The sequence below is a fragment of the Naegleria gruberi genome (assembly GCF_000004985.1).
Source record: "Naegleria gruberi genomic scaffold NAEGRscaffold_12, whole genome shotgun sequence".
In the NCBI taxonomy this organism is placed as follows: domain Eukaryota; phylum Heterolobosea; class Eutetramitea; order Acrasida; family Naegleriidae; genus Naegleria; species Naegleria gruberi.
The window spans coordinates 121,819-140,569 of record NW_003163315.1 but is presented as its reverse complement, the minus strand read 5'-3'; the positions used below and the strand labels follow the sequence as shown (position 1 = coordinate 140,569).

Sequence of the window (18,751 nt, the reverse complement as noted above, 5' to 3'; positions counted from 1 at the left end):
AAAATTTATGAAGTCATTCCTGCTTCAAAGTGCAATTTTATTTTCATAATGAAAAATCCATTCAAAAATCCAAGCAAACTTTTTCATTGTAAAGATTTAGTCACCCAAAAATTAAACAAAGTTTGTTGAAAAAAAAATCGTCAAAACAAGTAAGTTGTCATCCTCTCGGTTTTTTACTTACCACCTGCTTACACAAAGAATGAAGAGCTTGAACACTGTCGAAACTGTTAAGGTCCCAAAGGGTGTTACCATCACTGTCAAGGCTAGACGTGTCGCCGTTACTGGTCCAAGAGGTACTTTGCATAGAAACTTCCAACACGTTCAACTCGACGTCTTCGTTGAACAACCAACTGAAGAAAATAACTTCACTAGAGTTGTCGTTCAAAAGTTCCACGGTAACAGAAGAGAATCATCTCTCGTTAGAACTGTTGCTACCCACATTCAAAACATGATTGTTGGTGTTACCAAGGGATACAAGTACAAGATGAGATTCGTCTATGCGCATTTCCCTGTCAACTGTAAGATTTCTGACGACAAGAAGAACATTGAAATCAGAAACTTCTTGGGTGAAAAGAGAGTCAGAAAGGTCGACATGAGAGAAGGTTGTGTTGTTGAAGTTACTGGTCAAAAGGACGAAATTCAAATTACTGGTAATGATTTGGAACTTGTCTCCAACTCTGCTGCCGCTATCCATCTTGCTACCCTCGTTAAGAACAAGGATATTCGTAAGTTCTTGGACGGTATTTACGTCAGTGAAAGAGGCTTCATAAATGAAGAAGTTGAATATGAATATTAAACACATTAAAAATAATTCCAAAAATTCTATAATTTGATCATGATATTTTTCTATTATGTTTTAATAATCTTTGCGTAATCCTTATTTCATCATCTTGCCATAGGTATTAAGTTTCCCTTTTTCATCATCTCTCAACAAATAAAATGGCGCCATTTTTGAACTAAAAACTTACAGTTTGTCAGTTTTAAAACAAGTAAAAAAAATGCAAGCAGCATTTCATTCATTTCAGCAGGAGCCAAAGCCTGTCAACAACTCCTCAAAGAAGAACAAGTATAGAGATCCCTTTGCGGAAGTATCTAGCCGAGGGAACTCTCTGAATAACACTGGAAATATTATGTATGATAGAAGAGTTTACAGAGGTAATACCTATGCTCAACAAATAATACCACAAAACCAACAACTTGAAATGGAGCTCGAAGAAAAGAGGGAAAAACAACTACAAAAAAGAAAATTGTTGGAAGTAAAACAAAGACAAGAAAGAGATTTACAAGAACAATTACTAGCTGAGAGAAATTTAGATCCGGTTGATGGTAGGAAACATATTGAAATCCAAACAGAAACATATATGGAGGAAATTGAAGAAACAGATGTGTGGACGCAAACAGATCCTTTTCAAGACAGACCTGAATCTCCAGTTTTCATACCCTCAAAAACAGGTGTTGATACAGGTGTTCAAGTGGAAGAGGATTTGTTTGATTTTGACTTTGAGGTTGCACCAATATTGGAAGTAATTATCGGAAAAACATTAGAACAATCAATGCTTGAAGTTTTGGAAGAGGAAGAAATGGAAGCTCTCAAGCAACAAAAGAAAGAATTTGCTCAAAAGCGTAATGCTGAATTGGCAGAAACTCAAAGACTTGAAGCAGCTGAAAAGAGAAGATTTGAAGAGAAGGAGCGTCGTAAGGAACAAGAAAGACAAAGATTACAAAGAGAACAAGAATGTAGACGAAAATTGGCTAGTAGACAATTTGCAAATCAATATCTTGAAAATTTGGATCTCAATGTTTTTACAACTCTGCAAGAAGAGGGTTTCTTCTACGATATTGTACATAGACAAGTTGAACAAGACTTTATGCCATTCCTTGCTCAACTCACAACTCAAGAATTGGATAAGAAGAGACAAGCAAGAGTGGAAGTTGATGATATTATCAAGATGAGTATTAGAAAGCTTCTCAAATCAAACTAGGTTTATATGTAAATTAAAATAGCTTTAAATATCCATAGTGTTCTTAAGTTGAAGTTTTTCACCAGGTTCAAATGCTGGCATACCAAGATATGGACAAGTTCCACATCTGAAAGCATCTCCCTTAAAACAGTTACCACAAGAACTAACATATTCGGTTGGCTCTGGAATTTCACCTTCCTTTCTACCACAAGTACAATTCTTACAGGCCTTCTTTTCTCCTCCAATACCAGTTCCACAATCATCACTAGTGCTAGCATTATTCAAATCATCATCTTCCAACAAGTCATCATCACCAATAACATCATCGTCATCGAGATTTGTCAAAGTCCACTTCTTGACATTGGTTTGTTGTGTAGTTGTGTTGATTGGAGCAGTTTGTGCTTGTTTAGTTGAGAGGGAGAAACTGGATCCCAAATTCAAAGAAGGTTTAGTAGCTTTGACAACGCTTTCTTGTTGTGTAATACTTAAAAATCCGTTCATCATCAATGCATCAGAATTGTCATTATTATTAGCAAGGAAAATAGATCCGCCATTCTTCAAAACTCGGAAACATTCCAAAATAAATTCATCACTAATTTTCTTTTCCAAACAAATCACAAAATCATAAGAAAGATCACCGTATGGAATGGTTTTAGTAAAATCACATTTTGTAGAATTATAAAATTGTCCCAATTGCTTATCCATCACAGTTTTAATTGTTTGAAGAGTGTTTTCGGCATCCTCAGCAGACAAATTCAAAATGGTCAAGAGTTGTTGCATCATTTTTCGAGGTATTTTTTTTTGAATCTATTTTTATTTTCTGCGTACGCACTACATTCCATTTTCCCGCCTTTGTAAGATTCTCCATCAAAAATATTTGAAAAATATTAAGTAAGTCAATTCTCAATGAATTGAAGTGAAATTATTAATTTTATTTACATAGTTCAATTGATTTGAGTATAGGGAATAATAATTTGTTCAGAATTATTGAAAATTCTTATTGGATTAGTTTTATTTATACGAGACATGAACCATTTCTACACAACTGATTGTAAACAGCATTGGCAACAGCAACACCTGAAGTATAACCAGCTTGGTTGGCATATTCAAAGTGAATACCACCATAGATTCTTGATTTACCAGCTTCTTTTGCAGCATCTGACAATTTACTGAACTGTCTCACATGATGAACATAACCTTCAGAAATGGTTTCAAAGGAAATATCATCAGTTCCCAATAATAAACTTAAAGCTCTGGCACCTGCAGCAGAAAATGTTGAGTGTCCTGAAGAATATTCTGGGAATGGAGGAGTTGCCAAAAATGGGAACCAATTAGTATTTCTATTTCTGTTGGCAATGGCAGTAACTGGACGGAAGGCATCATACTTGTATTTATGATACCAACAGACGATAGCAGCATCAGCCAATGAACTAGTCAAAACCTTAAACATGCCAGAAATCTTGAAAGTATCAACAATATTCATCTTTCTAATGATGGATTGTAAAATGATATTCCAGTGACCTGGTGGAGTACTTGTACCAGCATTATCAGCCCAGAACAAGGCAATTCTACGTTGTTCAAATGTTCTCACACTAGAATCATTCTTACCATATGTGAAAACTTCATCGTATGAACTTTCGAATGCAGGAGTTCCAATTTGTGGTGGAGGACCTTGATCGAAAGAATCAACATCTTGAACACCAAATGGTTCAACATTTGGCCATTGAGGTAACAATGGAACTCTGACATAGTTTGGAGCATGGGATTGATAAGACATTGGTCCATTAGAGAAATTATAATCAACAAAATCAGTACTACCATCATTATCTCTACATCTCAAAACTCTGTCAGCTGCCAAAGAACCTGATTTACCGATGGCAACCAATTCAGTTCTAGGAACAGTCTTACATTCATTACATTCCAAAGCTCTCTTCAAAGCTCCATTGAAACAATCAATTTGAGCTGGATACAAATTGGACAAGACACGATGAGCAGCATATGAAATAACAGAAACCAAAGTAGCACGAGTACACTTTCTAGAAGTATATCTCAATCTTCTGCAATTACCAAGGGCATCATCAATGGCAGTGTGAAGAATGGCCATTTGTCTTGAGGCAATTGGTGGAGCAACTTTCAAATCACGAATGACGCTCAACAAGACATTATTCCACTTGACAACAAAGTCATCATTGTGAATGTCCTTTTCAGTTGTCAATACAGCACATTTTGGAGATGTATCAGTCTTTGACATTTGGTAAGTATGTGAACTAACAATGGTTGTGTAAGGTTGACCAGTTAGAGGATTAATTCTAATGAGCATAATTCCTCTAGCCATACCCTTTCCAAATATATTAGAAGTCAATTCACAATCAACAACCATTGAACCATCTGGACCAATCTTCATTGGCATCATTCCTGCAAAGGTAGATCTTGGAAAAACTGAAGTTCCATTAACTTTCCAAAAGAAAGTATAAAAACCAAAAATTAAAACAGAATTTCCATCGACAAAAGTTCCATTCTTACCACCATAAGCTCCATGAACAACAGCTGGTTGAGAAAGGACAATACTAATAGTATCATCATGAACTCCAACATCTTGTGAACCTGCCAAAATTGGATAACCACGAACTTTGGCATAATTCATAACGTAAGCTGAGGCAGAACCAGTAACGAGTTGAGCACCAACTGGGAGACGAGATCCATCAGCAGAAATATCTAAACCATATTGATTTCTGAAGAAACTTGTGGCCTTTTCGTAGGCATCTGGATATCTGGTTACTGGACCTGGTTCAATAGAACCTAAAGTATTCGAAACTAGAGAGAGGGAGAATTGAGTATCGTATTCATCTGGATCAGTTTCGGTGGTTGGAGAGTAGGCATGGGAAAGAGAGGCCATGAATAATATCATCATGAAAAACATCATGATGGTTAATTTACAATAATTGTTGGAGGTCATTATTTAATATTGTTACAAGGAAATATATTTTACAAGGTGGAAGTGTACAGGGCAGTGAATCAATTAGAGTAAATTGAACACTTTGTGGATAATAATAATGATACAGAGAGAAAGTGTGAACTAAAGGTTATTGAGATTAGTTTTGATTTTTTTTGTTATTGGAAATGACTCTGGTTTTGAAGGTTCGATTGTGAAATACGTTGGAACATGCGCAAAGAAAAAGGATCTATGAGATTAGCGGGTCATTAAATACCTTCTTAATGGTTGTCAACTGCCATTTCAAAAAAATGACAGCCGGCAAGTTGGCACTTTTGTAAAACATTTTCCCAAGATATTACCTTCCTCAAAAGAGATGCTTACCCAATTAACTCAATCAAGTAATGTATTAAGAGTACCTTCTTCATAATTGGTGACATTACAATAATTAACATGTAACCTTTACAATATCTTATGAAGGGCTTTTGGTCATTAGAAGATTCTTATTGGTTTCAAAATAAATAAAGGCAGTCTACTTCTCAATTCTGTTGTTAAATATCTTTTTAATTGTCAAACGTGTCGGTCACAATGAAGTGTTCACCACACAACTAATCTCAGAACAAAAAAAACGATTCTAAACGAAAGGTCTTTCTTTCCTCTTGTAAATTATTAACCACCTCTCCTTCCTCCTCTTGTACAATATGAAGTTTATTCTTCTTGTTAATGTATTAATATTATTAATTCTTGCAAATTTCACATATGGACAAGTGACTTGTGATCCAAGCAAGAATTTTATTGCTGAATTGACACTTTTATATGATGATGCTGTTTCCTTTGAATTAATCCCTAAACGTTTAGAATATCCATTAAATACTCAACGATTCACAGCTCAACGTTTGAATGAAGGTTTGCAATTTTTCAAGACAAGATTCGGCATTGATTTTACCAATTCTTCCAATTTACCAACAAGTTTCAGATTAGAAAAGGGTAGTTTTGAAGGATATTCAGTTGTTGGTGCTGTTACATCAAACCGTAGATTCTTTGGAAGTCCACTTGTTAAGGTTTATGTTGACATGTTGACAGTTGTTGCTTTGGATTCATCCAAGACTGATCCATTCACTAATTATCCAATTCCTAAGGATGCTATTGCTCAATTCGGATATTATTCATTCTTTTACAAATCCAATAATACTCAATTCACTGCTCCAATTAGAGTTAGCTCACAAACTTTCATTGATGGTTGGAGAGATGCTCAACAAAATTTAGATTATGCCAGAACTATTATCTTTGATTTGCAACATCCACAATGGGGAGTTGGTATGGCTCAAGGTGTTGCTACCATGCCAATGCACGATCCAACTTTGGGTGTTTCACAAGTTTCCATGAGAGAATGGTTGAGATTCCCACCAGTTGGAACTACATCTCCTAACGCTGTTTCTACTTGTCAATCTTGGTTACAATAAATTCACACTCTAAGGTAATTTGGCATCTTTTCCTGGGCTTTTTCTCTTAAATTTCTAGTCACTGAACTTTGACATAATCACTATGCATTAATAGTACTTTGAAAAATGGGAAATTCGCATCGATGATTTTAAAACAGTAGTCTCATCGGGAAAGAAGGGATCACTACCTACTTTGACTCAATTCATGAATTCTATTCCAATAGAATTGAAGATCCATACCCTTACATTCATTCCCGTAGAAGAGCTACCCGAATTCTATAGAAATGATAGAGAGAACGCCAGTATTTCTGATGAATAAACGTGTTAAAAATTAATATGATCGACAACCACAGATTTCGGAAATTAAAAAGATAATTAGGGGACTCTTCCATTCTGGCTGCTAAATAATTTTACAAATATTATCTCTTATTTAATTGTTCCGATTTAATTGTTTTAAATATTTATAAATCGACCTTGTTTGAATCCCAGAAAAAGCTTTGTCATTCTCAATTTACTGTAAATCACAGATTCTACAGGAGATTATCAAAGAAAACTTCTCATTCCTTTAAGGATATATTAAAAAACAATCAAAATCCAAAAGCCACGATTTTAGTGCGCTGATCATCGCACTTTGAGTAATAAGCGTCATCCCCAGATTAATTATGAGGTTACATTTGCTGAGAGAGATTAGTGAGCATGAGGTGATTCTCTAATGTCCTTTCGAAAAATTTGAAATCAATTCCGAAACTAATCAACTCAAATGACAATCATTTTCTAGTGATGCATTCAGGGTGATGAAATTGAGAATCGATAACAGAACTAATCGGTAATTTACACTCTCACATTATTACACCCTCATTTTCCACGAGCGAAATTTATATTTCAATAAGACGGACTTTTTCCAATATCTGTCAACTGCCAATTCATAACCTTCTCAACACAAGCTCAAAAACAACATCATCTTGCTGATGCAGATAAAGCGTGGATTTTCCTTAAGAGCGGAAGCAATTTCTCTCCTCCTTCAGCGCTCGGCAAGTGAGGTCTTTTTGGATCTTCCATTTATCGCGCCAATTTTTCAATTCTTGGTTGGAGTGCCATTTTGAGGCATGTTGGAAGTTTGGTAAGAATCAATCCAAGCCAACAACCAGCATGATGATATATTTAAAAAAAACAACAGCATTCCTTCTGAAGAGCTCTCTCAGGGTTATTTATTATTAATAATAATTGATAAAAACGAAAGGACAAATTAGCAGTTGACTGAAAAATAGATTCCGAGCATTGAGATTTGAAAATGAACAGTAATAATCAAATTGTAATGGATGAATCGTCGTGGTTTTGTTCAATGACTGCCATACCACCATTTTCCATACATTCAATGGTGTATGATTGGTTAATTTCGCATAACTTTCAATTCTTTAGTTTTTGTAATAGAAAGTCAAATAGTGTGGATGAAACAGGTTTAGAAACAACATCATCGGCGACAGGTCCTAATCACCTGACAATACTCTTATGTTTAGTATTGTGTTTATGTCTTGTTTCCGTTCTGGACAAGATAAAATCCTTTTTGAAATCAATTCCTAATAGGGAAATGGACAATGATAATCAAACGATAACAACTACTCAATCAAGCAACACCTTTATCCAAAAAATTGTCAACTATAGTATGGTTTTGATTCATGAGAGAAGAATTGGATTGATAATTACAACGATTGGATTGTTTGTTTTTGCATTCTTCGTTCTTTCCCATAAAACTGATGAACAAGTCATTTTGCTCATCAAATCAAATAAGAAACAGTTTACGATTGTGACCCTCAATCAAACATTATCAGAGAATTCTACCATTTCCACTCCTCCATCCATTTCTCAAAACAATACCTCAAATAATTTATTAGAAACTCATTCGAATCAAACTAACCAAATTTCAACCTCACTAAGAGAAAATTCTGTAAATAACAATGTACAAAACACCTCTCCATCAAGAATTATCAAAAATCAACAACTCTACATTTCACTAATCAAATCAACTTGGATTGAAATGCAATTACAAAATCAACTCAAAGTTGGAACTGTTACAATGACACCAAGTCAACAAGATACATTTTTAGAGTCTGCTTTCAAAGCTATTTTGAATATTGCACTTTTGGCATTGAAATTCTTTTATATTTATTTGGCCATGATTGGTCTCATTCTTTTGCTCAGATGGTTAACCCTTGGAAGTTTATCTGGAATATCAGCACATCCAATTGGAATGGCTCCACCTCTCCCTCCTACCATTCCAAATGCTTCCCTTCAATTTAATTTTGCTTCCCCTTAATAAAATCCTTTAATTTATTACAATCAACCATTGTATACAAATCGAAAAAAAACTCACACGAATCCACCATAAAAAATCTTCTCTCAAACTCTTTGCAGGGAACTTCCTCAGACAAACATCACTGAAATCTCGTCTCTTGTCCCTTCCTCATTCGTTCATTCTCATCCTCCCATCAACAACAGCAATTTTCATCATCCAAAAAAAAAAAATGTCTGATAGCATTTTTAACGCGCTCAAGAGGCACGAGAGTTTTTCCAACAAGGTGCAAGTGGAGGCCTCACCAACAACACCACGAGGAGGGAATAGTAATAGTCTATTGTATTCACCAAGAAGTAATGATGGAAGTGTTGGAGGTGGAGGTGGTGCTGATAGTGCTGGAGGAACAACACCTCGATCGACAGCTGTCAGTCCGACTATGAATAATTCGGCCGGATCGTCATCATCTTCATTGGTGGGTGGTAGTGTGAATGGAAGTCTTGCTGCTATCAATAATAATAATGGCGATATCAATAATAATGGGATGGAAAAGGTTTCGTCTACTGAAAATAACGAGACGAAAGAGGAAATTCAAACTGAAAAATCATCATCCGAGTCATCTAATACCATATCTAACAATAATACAGTTAATACAACCGAGAAGAAACCAGAAGAAACAGAGGTTTCATCTGAAACTAAACCTTCCAATAGTAGTGAAGAAAGTGACAGTACAACAACAACAACAGAAAAGAAAGACATTGCCACTGTGAATAGTACAACAATCGAGAATAGTACTCAAAGAACATTAAAAGATTTCAAAATTGTTAAAAAGATTGGTGGAGGTAATGAAGGAGCAGTTTTTTCTGCAGAGCTCAAAAATCCACTCGAGGGAGAAGATGCAAACGTGGCCATCAAGTTGGTTGTTTGTGAAGATCCAGAAGAAATTGGTAAGTTTTTCTCCTCAATCAATTGATTTGAAATTAATTCTTTAATAGAAACTGCAAGAAGAGATTTACAATTTTTATTGACCTTGCAACAGGAAAATATTGTGAAACATCACTACATTTTTGAAGAGAAAAAGAAGGGATCAATTGTTGAACAAACTCGTTTCTATATTGTTATGGAATATTGTATTGATGGAAGTTTGGAATTAGAAATTTCCAGAAGACAACGTGAACAACGTCCATTCGAAACTGATATAATCAAGAGTTGGACTAAACAAATTTGTAAATGTATGGAATATATGCACAGTCAGAAAATTGCACACAGAGATATCAAACCAGATAACATTTTACTTACAAAGAATAAGCAAATGATCAAAGTTTGTGACTTTGGTTTCACTAGGAAAGATGAAAAACTCATGAACACTGTCATGGGTACAATGAAATATATTGCCCCAGAAATGCTTGAAAGTAAGCGTTATGATGAGGCAGTGGATATTTGGTCTTTGGGTATTTTATTATTCCAATTGCTTTGTTTGTATTCCCAAAGTGAAATTCCTGATTTAATCAATGAAATTAGAAATAATCCAGAATATATCATGCAAAGATTGAAGAATAATGATGAAGTTTTAGTTAGAATTATTGACAGATGTTTAAAGATTGACCCAGTCGATAGACCAGAAGCTAAGGAAATTATTAGTGATTTGGATAAGGAAATTTCTGAACTGATACCAAAAATAGATCAAAATACACCTTCTACACCATCCAAAAGTGATGAATTCATAGATAATGATGTTAAAGAATTGGCAAGTCTTTTAGGACAATTGGAAAGAGCTAGATTAATGAAAATTAGAGACCCACTCAAATCTATTGAATTGGACAAGGCCAGAGAATTTTGGAAACAAAGTGGTTGGTCAGAAATGAAAGAAGTAACCTGGGCAAACTTTAGACAAGCTTACCAAGAATACTTGGATTTTGACAAAATTCCAAAGAATGCTGAAAGAGGTTTCAAGAAGATGATTACAGCCAATCAAGGATTTGATGTAGACATTGTGGACGATGAAAGGACAGGTATTGTTACCGTTCTCAGTTATAACAATCTAGTTAGAAAGGCAGGTTTTCCTTTCAACTTGGACGTACTCAATCTGATTCAAAATTGTCTTGTTATTGGAGAATCGAATTGGGATATTGAAGAATATTTGAAACCTCTCTCTGAACAAGCTTATGAAACAGCAGAAAGCCAATATTTGGACATGATTTTACAAAATGAAAGACTGTTTGTCGAGCCAATCAGTCAGGAAACTTTATATGTGGATGAGCATTGTGTTCCTCTTCATTTGATTCAACATGGAAAGAACTGGGTTGATGAATTGATTGGAACTGGCTCTTCAACAAACAGTGCATCTACTACCACCACTACACAAGCCAGTGATGACAAGGAATTCGACAATGAAAGAAGAGTTCACATTATTGAAGATTTTTCTGAAGAACTTTCGAATGGTAAAACAGACGAAAAAGTTGAATATGAAGAGTACAAGAATATTTTCCATGAAGATGGAGCAGAATTCATTTCTTCACTTCCTTCTAATAATCTTCGATTCTTGCTTACTTCAAATGCTTCATCAGGAAAGACCTCAATGCTCAAGATGGTGGTCACAAGATTCATCAAGAAGAAGATTGAGCAACGTAAATCCTCTCAAGTCACTGGTGACAGAATTCTCATTCCACTCTTCATTCCTGCTGGTATTTTTGCTAGTTTGAGAAATGCCGATGCTGATTTCCGTTTGAAATGTATTAGAGCTAGTGCTGGTGCCAGTATGCAAAATAGTGCCAATGGTAACAGTGTGAGGTATGTCAATCTTTTGGAACACTACTTGATGACAGCCATGAAGGAACAACGAGTTCTCTTCATTTTCGATGGTATTGATGAAATTGCTTCTCCTCAACAAAAGAAGAGACTCTTGCTATCTCTGGTTGAACAATTCCCACCTCCAGATGAAGTTTCTAACTCTAATGGACTTATGGTTACAACTAGATTGGGTGGTATTGAAGCTGATTCTAAAACAAGAAAATTCTTCTCCTCCTTTATTGCTGCCACTTTGGAAAATTTAACATTTGATATTCAAAAGAAGATTGCTCTGAAACGTAACATTGTGGATAGTTTATTCTTTTCAGCAATCAAGGGAAAGTACAGAGAATTGGCAAAGAATCCACTTTTACTTTCACTCATCATTCAAGAGTACAAGACAAATGGCTCCCTTCCAGAAATCAGATCCAAGATTTATCAAAATGCTCTCCAAACAATTACCAGACTTCACTATACCAAGTTGGTGTCAGATCAGCAGAAAGTCAATAGAATGCAAATTACCCTCATTGAATTCTTGAGAAAAGTGTCCATCTTTTTACACAAATTGAGAAGACATACGTTCAGTTCTCAAGATTTTACTAATTCTATTGAAGTTGCTCGAAAATTATCTCTCAATAATACCAGTGATGGTGGCTTGTTTACCAGCACTGCAGAAAATGATTTAGTTTCCAAGGGTGACGATTGGATTTTCCATGCAGTTTCGAATGGAGAATTCCAAAACCAATGGAAAGTTCTTCAACCTAGAATTGACTCGGGTAAATTCCCATTAATTATGGCATGTGGAGATGGTAAATATCGTTTCAGTCACACTTCTTTCCAACAATATCTTGTAGCAAGTCACTGGGCTAACACATCTGTTGTCAGTGATTTTAGAGTGAGAGCAACTGGTCCATTTTCCAAGAACAAGCTTGAATTTTTCAAGGAAAGAATTCAACAATTTATTGTTGATCCATTCTATACGTAAGTTATTTCGAATAGTTTTCATCTTATAATTCATTAGTGAAACATTCTTGTTCTGTGCATCTGAAATGGCCAAAAACGATTTTGATGATTTCATCAAACTCATCATGAAATTATTCAAGAAGGATTTGACTTCAGTTGACAGTGTTATTTACAATATGATTATGGAGAGACCAAAATCTGAGCATCAAGAATACTCCAAGATTATGAAGCAATTAAAGACTGATGAGAATGTCTCAATGATTGTGCAAGGACTCATTCACAAATCAGAAGATTTGAGAAATAAGGCAATTACTAGATCGTTCATGTACAATCAATTATTCGAAAAGATTGGTGATGGGCTTTTACAACACGTAGAAACCAACGAATATGCTATTCATGCACTTTCAATTATTATGCCAAAGGGAGAACAAAAATTCGTCTCGATTCTCATTAAGAAATTGGAAGAAACCAAGGATATCAATATTAGAAAGAGACTTTGCATTTGTATTGGTAAATTGGCTGATAGAGGTGACAAGGCGGTTATTTCAGCCCTAACTAATATTATTAACAATACTCCAAAGGGTACAAGCAACAAAGCCAACGTTCCTCTTATTGAAGCAGCCATTGAAGCAATTACAAAGGTTGCAGAGAAAGAAGATTCGACAATTATTAACATGTTGATTCCAATGTTGAACGATTACAACTTTAGAAAGGTTGCTTGTATTGGATTGGGATCTGTTGCAAAATATGGTGATCCGCTTGTTATTTCTGAATTGACCAAGGTTTCGAACAAGTGTTATGAAGCTTGTATTTGCTTGGGTAAATTAGCCGAAAAGGGTGACATGGAAATTATTGATACACTCATTGATTGTTTGAAAGAAAGCAGTTTTGATGACATGATTGTCAGTGAAGCATTCTCTGCAGTTGTTATTCCTGATTTGTTGCCTGTTATTCAGTACAGATTATTGAACATGTTGGAAAATGAAAGAAAGTCAATTGCATACCGAGTTGCAATGGCCTTGGGATCTATCAGTCAAAGAAAGGATCCTGCCCTTGTTAGCAAACTCCTTCAAATGTTAAAGACCTCATCTCAACCTGACAGAATTATTTGTGCACTTGGATATTCAGCTCCAAAGGAGGATGAAGTTGTCATTTGTGCACTCTTGGAACAATTTTCAAACAGATCATCCAAGGATGTAAACAGAGAACAGAGTGCCATTGCTCTTGCTCAAATTGCAAAGAAAGGTGATCAGAAAATCATTGAAATTCTTTGTAAGCGACTTCTCTCAGAATCAGAGGAAGTTATTACCTCATGTACAACAACTTTGGAAAAGATTAGTCATACAAACAATCAAGCAGTCATTGATACTTTTATTCAATTATTGAAACATACTGACATTGGTGTGGTGGAAGTTTCAGTTCGTTTGTTGGGTAGAAAATCAGAAAGGGGTGCACAAAACATTGTCCAACACTTGATGGAACGTTTGGAAAATCGTGAAGTTCCAGAAGTAATCAGAGCTCTCTGTGCCGAATCTTTAGGATACGTTGCAAATTATAACGATGAAAAGGTAGTTCAATCTCTCTTATTGAGAATCATCGAGGAAGGAAGATCAATGGTCATTCTTCGTTTACATGCCATTAAGGCCATTGGTATGCTCAAATCTGAACGAGTGAACGACAATGTAGTTTCCACTCTTTTCGATTATATTCTCACAATTTCTTCCAACGATGACGTTGATACGAGAAAATTCATCATGCATGCAGTCTTTATTCTCTCACTATTCTGTGATATTAATTCAATGATTGATCGATTGAGGAATAAGACATACAAGGCCCACAAACACATCATCTTTGACATTCTTGTTAAGGCCATCAGATTTATTCGATTGAGAGATAAATCTTTCAGATTAGACACTGCAAGTATTGAACTCTTACAAAAACAAGATGATTTGGAGGCATTGTTTATTCTTATTGAAAATTCTCTGATTGAAGATGCAGATCTTTAATTAAATTTTTTTATTAAATTACAAAAATTACAAAAATAATTTTAATTCTCGCAAGTTATTCTATTTATTAGAGAAAGATTCTGTTTTTCTGTAAATGGGCCAACCATTTTAATAAGCTCCAAAACCTTTCTTCTGCAAGTTTCGTCTAAAGGTGAAGTAAAGGTGCGGCAGTTCTACTTCTTTCTCTCATCACCATTTTTGGTTTCTCATCAAAATCTTGTCGAGTTTCCAAGTTTAAGGAACTAATAATTTGCAAGTTTGATCTCTTTACCTCCACAATTACAACTGGTTTATACTTGGCGGAACCAATCGAAACCTTTCGTCTCTTTACTCTTCTTTCGAATTCTTCCTTTTTTCTTTCCGGTATTTTCTTTACTTGTAATTCTCTTCTCTTTTGTAATTCTTCTTCGTGAAAGAAGTAATCGTCGTGGTCTCTATCATTATTCGAATGATTGGATGTATTGAGGTTTCGAATAGTTTTAGCGGGAGGTGATTTTGTAAAGAGAGGTGATGTAGTAAGGGATTTACGGAAGCTTTTAAAACCCTCTAAAATGAAATTGGTATTGATTGTTAGTGTTGTCATTTTTTTGATATTTTATTTATGATTCTAATATAATCTTTCCAATTTTATTATCCATATTATTATTGTAAAGGTGTTATCTCTTTAACAAAATGTTATATCTCTCTAAATGTCAATCACTCACATCTTCAGTTTTCCTACCCACACAGCTTGTCAATTGTAATCCCAAAGATCTTACAATCAACCGAATTCCATTTTCAATCAATTCCAGTTTCCTTTCTTTTTTGCAATTATATTTTTTATCAAATTTTACATGTATTGACTTACAATAGTATAAAAAATCATCGTTTTAATAAATATTAAAAATATTTAATGAACCAATTCAAAGGCAATTTTCAATCCCTTAGCTCTTGGTTGATGATTTGCAATGGCAAAGAAGGTACTCTCACACAAATCCAAGTGATCCTTTCTGGCACACGGATTTTCACCTCCCTTACATGTATTGCAAGGATGTCTTTTCGGACAAATATTATTAATGGTCATGATGATTGGTTTGGTGGTTTTGCAAGCTCCTTGAGCTGTGTCCACACACCAAATTTTGAGTTTCTTATTACAACCACCATGTTTACAATGTGGAGCTACACATTTAGGACCATAACAGTAGCCACGTTGACAATTTTGACATGTGGAACTGGCAGATCCACCAGAACATGGTCCAACTCTTTCGCCAAGACCTTCGAATTGATCTGAGGGAGCTCCACAATATTTAGTTTTGAATCCACAAACTGGAGTTCCAGCAGCTGTTTGGTCATACCATGTGGCATAGGCAATTTTATGACCACTGCCGCTGCTAGAAGGGTTGGATCCATGGCTGTGTCCACCAGAGTGAGAGCTAGCTCCAGAAGAAGAAACAGAGTTTCGATTATAGAATTTCATGGACATGGTTTGACGCTTTCCATTCATTTTGATAAGAGTAAAGGTGGTGAGTGCATTGTTTGGAATTTCTGCTGGTGCGCTGCATGTGAAATAGTTATGTGCTGAATCCCAACTTGGACGTTTTGCAGTAACCGAAACTCTTTGGCCTGAAGAAGTTTTATACGAAACTTTAATGTATTTGGCTGGTTCGGTAGAGTGAAGTTGAATCCACCAAGAATTGCTTTCTGGTTGGATGGTTAACTTGGCCGAAACGAGTTGTAGGAAGACTAAACTCATCACACAAGCAAACAAGACGAAAAAGTTTCGGTTGTTTGATGCCATTTTTTTGATTATGATGCTGAACATGTTAGTAAAGAAGTAATTATCTTGCGCAGTTACGGTGTCATGTCAAACTAATCAACACTTTACAATATTTACTAAAGTGAACTTTCGAATAAAATCAAATTGTATTAAATTCAAAGTCCTAGCTCAAACTTGACAATCTTTTGGTGAATCAGCCGGCATGATGTTTGTTCAATTGCAATATTTTTCTGCCCCATCGTTTTGATTCCATAATGATGTCAAGCACGGAGATGAAATCATCACCAATAAATCAATAATCTATATAATATAACGATTGTTGTTGTTTCTGTTTGGTGAGTGCGTTGGTCTATGGAATTTCCTCGTTATTTGGTAATATTTATTAAATCTTTAATGAACAAACATTAAGAAGATTAATAAAGAGATGGGTAGTAGCATTCGATAGCTGACAACATTCAACGATACAGCTGCACTCCAACAATTGTTATCCGAATTGGAAGAACAAGTCATGGTTGCCGAAACCCCACACAAATCATTACTCTCCAAACATCTCGAACGGCACATGTTTAATTTTCCATTCACAACAAATTTCTGATTCTTCGGATCACACATTGCACACAGATATTCCTTCATCTTATTCAGACAACTCTCATTGGTAGGATCAATCAATTGTAATACTCCTCTGACCACTGCATCATTATCAAGTGTGCAACATGAAGAAGATGCAGCTCCAGAGCAAACAGAACAATTGGTACAAGGAGTTGGATTAAGGAAGGTGCCAACTTTACACGTCTGTGCATTTACTCTTTCTCTGTTGAGTAATAAAACAATGAGGAGAAGAATTTCGAACATGATTAAGGTGCTTGACGATTTGCATGTTGATGACAACATTTTGTTTGTTATTGAAATTCTCTCTGTTCGGGCAATTTGATGAATTCTTAGCGTTTTAATATTCTGCTGGGTTGTGATCTATGTAACACCACAACACAGCAGAATTGGAGGATTTTACTCAGAGAGAGAAATCATTAAGGTAAAATAAGGTGGACAGAACGGAAGGAAATTCAAAGGACTTTGATTCATTCAAATTGAAGTTGAAGAGTGTATTCAACAATGTGATGACTCTGATCTTTGAACTTGATCCGAATTGGAATTAAGATTTTAAGGTAGCCAACTTCCGAGAGTTCACAATTCAGCGCTTCTTTTGTAATTTACAGCTTTATATACAGGAGCATGAAATTATCAATTTCTATCCAAAAAAAATTAAGATTACTTGAAATACAGTGATAGCTTTTTAATAATTTGAGAAATGTCATCAACTACTGAAACAGAAACACAAAGTGTTGTTATTTGTGAGCAATCTTCAAACTCTTATCAAACTCCGAGTGAAATTGTTAAGCTATCTTCATCAACTCAAAATTAAACAAGATTTTTCTAATTGGAAGTAAACGTAAGAATCAAAATGTCCAACCAACCAGATGAACCATATTCAAGAGGCGTGGCGGAATAAATGTTTCTTGTTGAGAGATGGATATTTTACTAATACATCCGCTGATCGCACATTTCAATTCCATTCAAAATCAATCTTATTCAACTCAGCCCAACTTAAACATTAAAAAATGTCTCAATTTAATTCAACTGTTGGTGAAATTGCACTTCTTGGAGCTACTCAAGGAGTTGGCAAGCAATGTCTCTTACTACTCCTTTCGAATAGAATGAAAGTGAGAGTGTTGGCCAGGAATCCTAGTATGCTTTCGTATTTGAAGAAGGATTTTGGAGAATTGATGACAATTGTGAAGGGAGATGCTACTCGTTTGGAAGATGTGGAAGAGTTGATTAGTTCATCAGTTACTCATGTGATTAGTTCACTCGGATCAAAAACTATTGGAAAGACAACGTTAGTAGAAACTGGAGTTTCAAATACAGTTAAAGCAATGTTAAAACAGGATAAGCCAATGAGAATTGCAATTATTACGTCGGCTGGCATTCTCGATGTGAAACAATCATGGTTTTTTGATAATATCCTTAAAAAGTATATTATCCACAATGTTTATCAAGATTTGGCAAATTCTGAAAGAGCTTTGTGCCAATTGACCAAAGATTCCAAAATTACTTATGCCATTGTAAGACCTCCTCAATTGGTGGACTCACCAATAACTCTAGATTTCGAATTTGGAGAGGATAATAATTATCCGAAAGGCACATCCAAAGTTACTCGTCAGGATGTTGCCTCTTTCCTATTGCGATCTCTATTCGATGAAAAACTTCAAGGAAATAGAAGTTTTAATCTCAATTCTAAAAGAGAAATCCCAACCAAGTTGGATATTGATGAAATGTTGAAGGAAACTCTTTCTCCAACTTTGTTTATTATTTGGAAAGTATTGAAAACAATTGTGAAAATTGGGTTGACTGGCTTGGTTCTCTATTCTCTAAAAACATTGTTTAACAAATAAATGGAAACTTCCTAACATTCAATCAGTTTTGATACTATTTCTGAATATTTATTGCTCTACATCCACTTATGACTCAACATTCTCTTGGTTCACTAACATTCACTCATAAAGGAAGGGTAATTTCGCGCCAACCAAAACCGCTGAAAGTTGTTTGTTCCGACCGT

General features: G+C 35.2%; 10 protein-coding genes across 10 annotated transcripts; 6 read left to right on the top strand and 4 right to left on the bottom strand.

The window, feature by feature from the left end:
• The first annotated feature begins 133 nt into the window (after positions 1 to 133).
• Positions 134 to 829, top strand: NAEGRDRAFT_38410 (60S ribosomal protein L9). The gene is made up of 2 exons (XM_002679764.1): positions 134 to 149; positions 199 to 829. The coding sequence occupies exon 2, from the start codon at positions 200 to 202 to the stop codon at positions 794 to 796; it is 597 nt and encodes a 198-aa protein (XP_002679810.1). The 5' UTR covers positions 134 to 149; position 199; the 3' UTR covers positions 797 to 829.
• A 169-nt stretch (positions 830 to 998) lies between these two features.
• NAEGRDRAFT_64930 (uncharacterized protein) lies at positions 999 to 1,982 on the top strand (the record flags this gene model as incomplete). The annotated part of the gene is made up of 1 exon (XM_002679763.1): positions 999 to 1,982. One exon carries the CDS (start codon positions 999 to 1,001, stop codon positions 1,980 to 1,982), a length of 984 nt encoding a protein of 327 aa, XP_002679809.1.
• Positions 1,983 to 2,006: 24 nt separating this feature from the next.
• NAEGRDRAFT_31883 (uncharacterized protein) lies at positions 2,007 to 2,462 on the bottom strand (the record flags this gene model as incomplete). Its single annotated transcript, XM_002679631.1, has 1 exon — positions 2,007 to 2,462. One exon carries the CDS (start codon positions 2,460 to 2,462, stop codon positions 2,007 to 2,009), a length of 456 nt encoding a protein of 151 aa, XP_002679677.1.
• A 514-nt stretch (positions 2,463 to 2,976) lies between these two features.
• NAEGRDRAFT_47373 (PAP2_haloperoxidase domain-containing protein) lies at positions 2,977 to 4,884 on the bottom strand (the record flags this gene model as incomplete). Its single annotated transcript, XM_002679630.1, has 1 exon — positions 2,977 to 4,884. One exon carries the CDS (start codon positions 4,882 to 4,884, stop codon positions 2,977 to 2,979), a length of 1,908 nt encoding a protein of 635 aa, XP_002679676.1.
• Positions 4,885 to 5,556: 672 nt separating this feature from the next.
• NAEGRDRAFT_78939 (uncharacterized protein) lies at positions 5,557 to 6,372 on the top strand. The gene has a single exon (XM_002679762.1). It carries the CDS (start codon positions 5,595 to 5,597, stop codon positions 6,354 to 6,356), a length of 762 nt encoding a protein of 253 aa, XP_002679808.1. The 5' UTR covers positions 5,557 to 5,594; the 3' UTR covers positions 6,357 to 6,372.
• Positions 6,373 to 7,507: 1,135 nt separating this feature from the next.
• On the top strand, positions 7,508 to 8,670 carry NAEGRDRAFT_78938 (uncharacterized protein). The gene has a single exon (XM_002679761.1). It carries the CDS (start codon positions 7,627 to 7,629, stop codon positions 8,647 to 8,649), a length of 1,023 nt encoding a protein of 340 aa, XP_002679807.1. The 5' UTR covers positions 7,508 to 7,626; the 3' UTR covers positions 8,650 to 8,670.
• Positions 8,671 to 9,868: 1,198 nt separating this feature from the next.
• NAEGRDRAFT_31907 (uncharacterized protein) lies at positions 9,869 to 10,081 on the top strand (the record flags this gene model as incomplete). The annotated part of the gene is made up of 1 exon (XM_002679760.1): positions 9,869 to 10,081. A coding segment is annotated over one exon (213 nt), but the record flags the coding sequence as incomplete, so codon positions are not given.
• A 4,445-nt stretch (positions 10,082 to 14,526) lies between these two features.
• NAEGRDRAFT_64925 (uncharacterized protein) lies at positions 14,527 to 14,964 on the bottom strand (the record flags this gene model as incomplete). The annotated part of the gene is made up of 1 exon (XM_002679629.1): positions 14,527 to 14,964. The coding sequence occupies one exon, from the start codon at positions 14,962 to 14,964 to the stop codon at positions 14,527 to 14,529; it is 438 nt and encodes a 145-aa protein (XP_002679675.1).
• A 306-nt stretch (positions 14,965 to 15,270) lies between these two features.
• NAEGRDRAFT_47370 (uncharacterized protein) lies at positions 15,271 to 16,182 on the bottom strand (the record flags this gene model as incomplete). Its single annotated transcript, XM_002679628.1, has 1 exon — positions 15,271 to 16,182. The coding sequence occupies one exon, from the start codon at positions 16,180 to 16,182 to the stop codon at positions 15,271 to 15,273; it is 912 nt and encodes a 303-aa protein (XP_002679674.1).
• Positions 16,183 to 17,753: 1,571 nt separating this feature from the next.
• Positions 17,754 to 18,587, top strand: NAEGRDRAFT_47369 (uncharacterized protein; the record flags this gene model as incomplete). Its single annotated transcript, XM_002679759.1, has 1 exon — positions 17,754 to 18,587. One exon carries the CDS (start codon positions 17,754 to 17,756, stop codon positions 18,585 to 18,587), a length of 834 nt encoding a protein of 277 aa, XP_002679805.1.
• Between the last annotated feature and the right edge of the window lie 164 nt (positions 18,588 to 18,751).

What these genes read in the sequence shown, in the direction of transcription:
- NAEGRDRAFT_38410 (XM_002679764.1), top strand. Translation starts at nt 200, where the DNA reads ATGAAGAGCTTGAACACTGTCGAAACTGTTAAGGTCCCAAAGGGTGTT.
- NAEGRDRAFT_78939 (XM_002679762.1), top strand. Translation starts at nt 5,595, where the DNA reads ATGAAGTTTATTCTTCTTGTTAATGTATTAATATTATTAATTCTTGCA.
- NAEGRDRAFT_78938 (XM_002679761.1), top strand. Translation starts at nt 7,627, where the DNA reads ATGAACAGTAATAATCAAATTGTAATGGATGAATCGTCGTGGTTTTGT.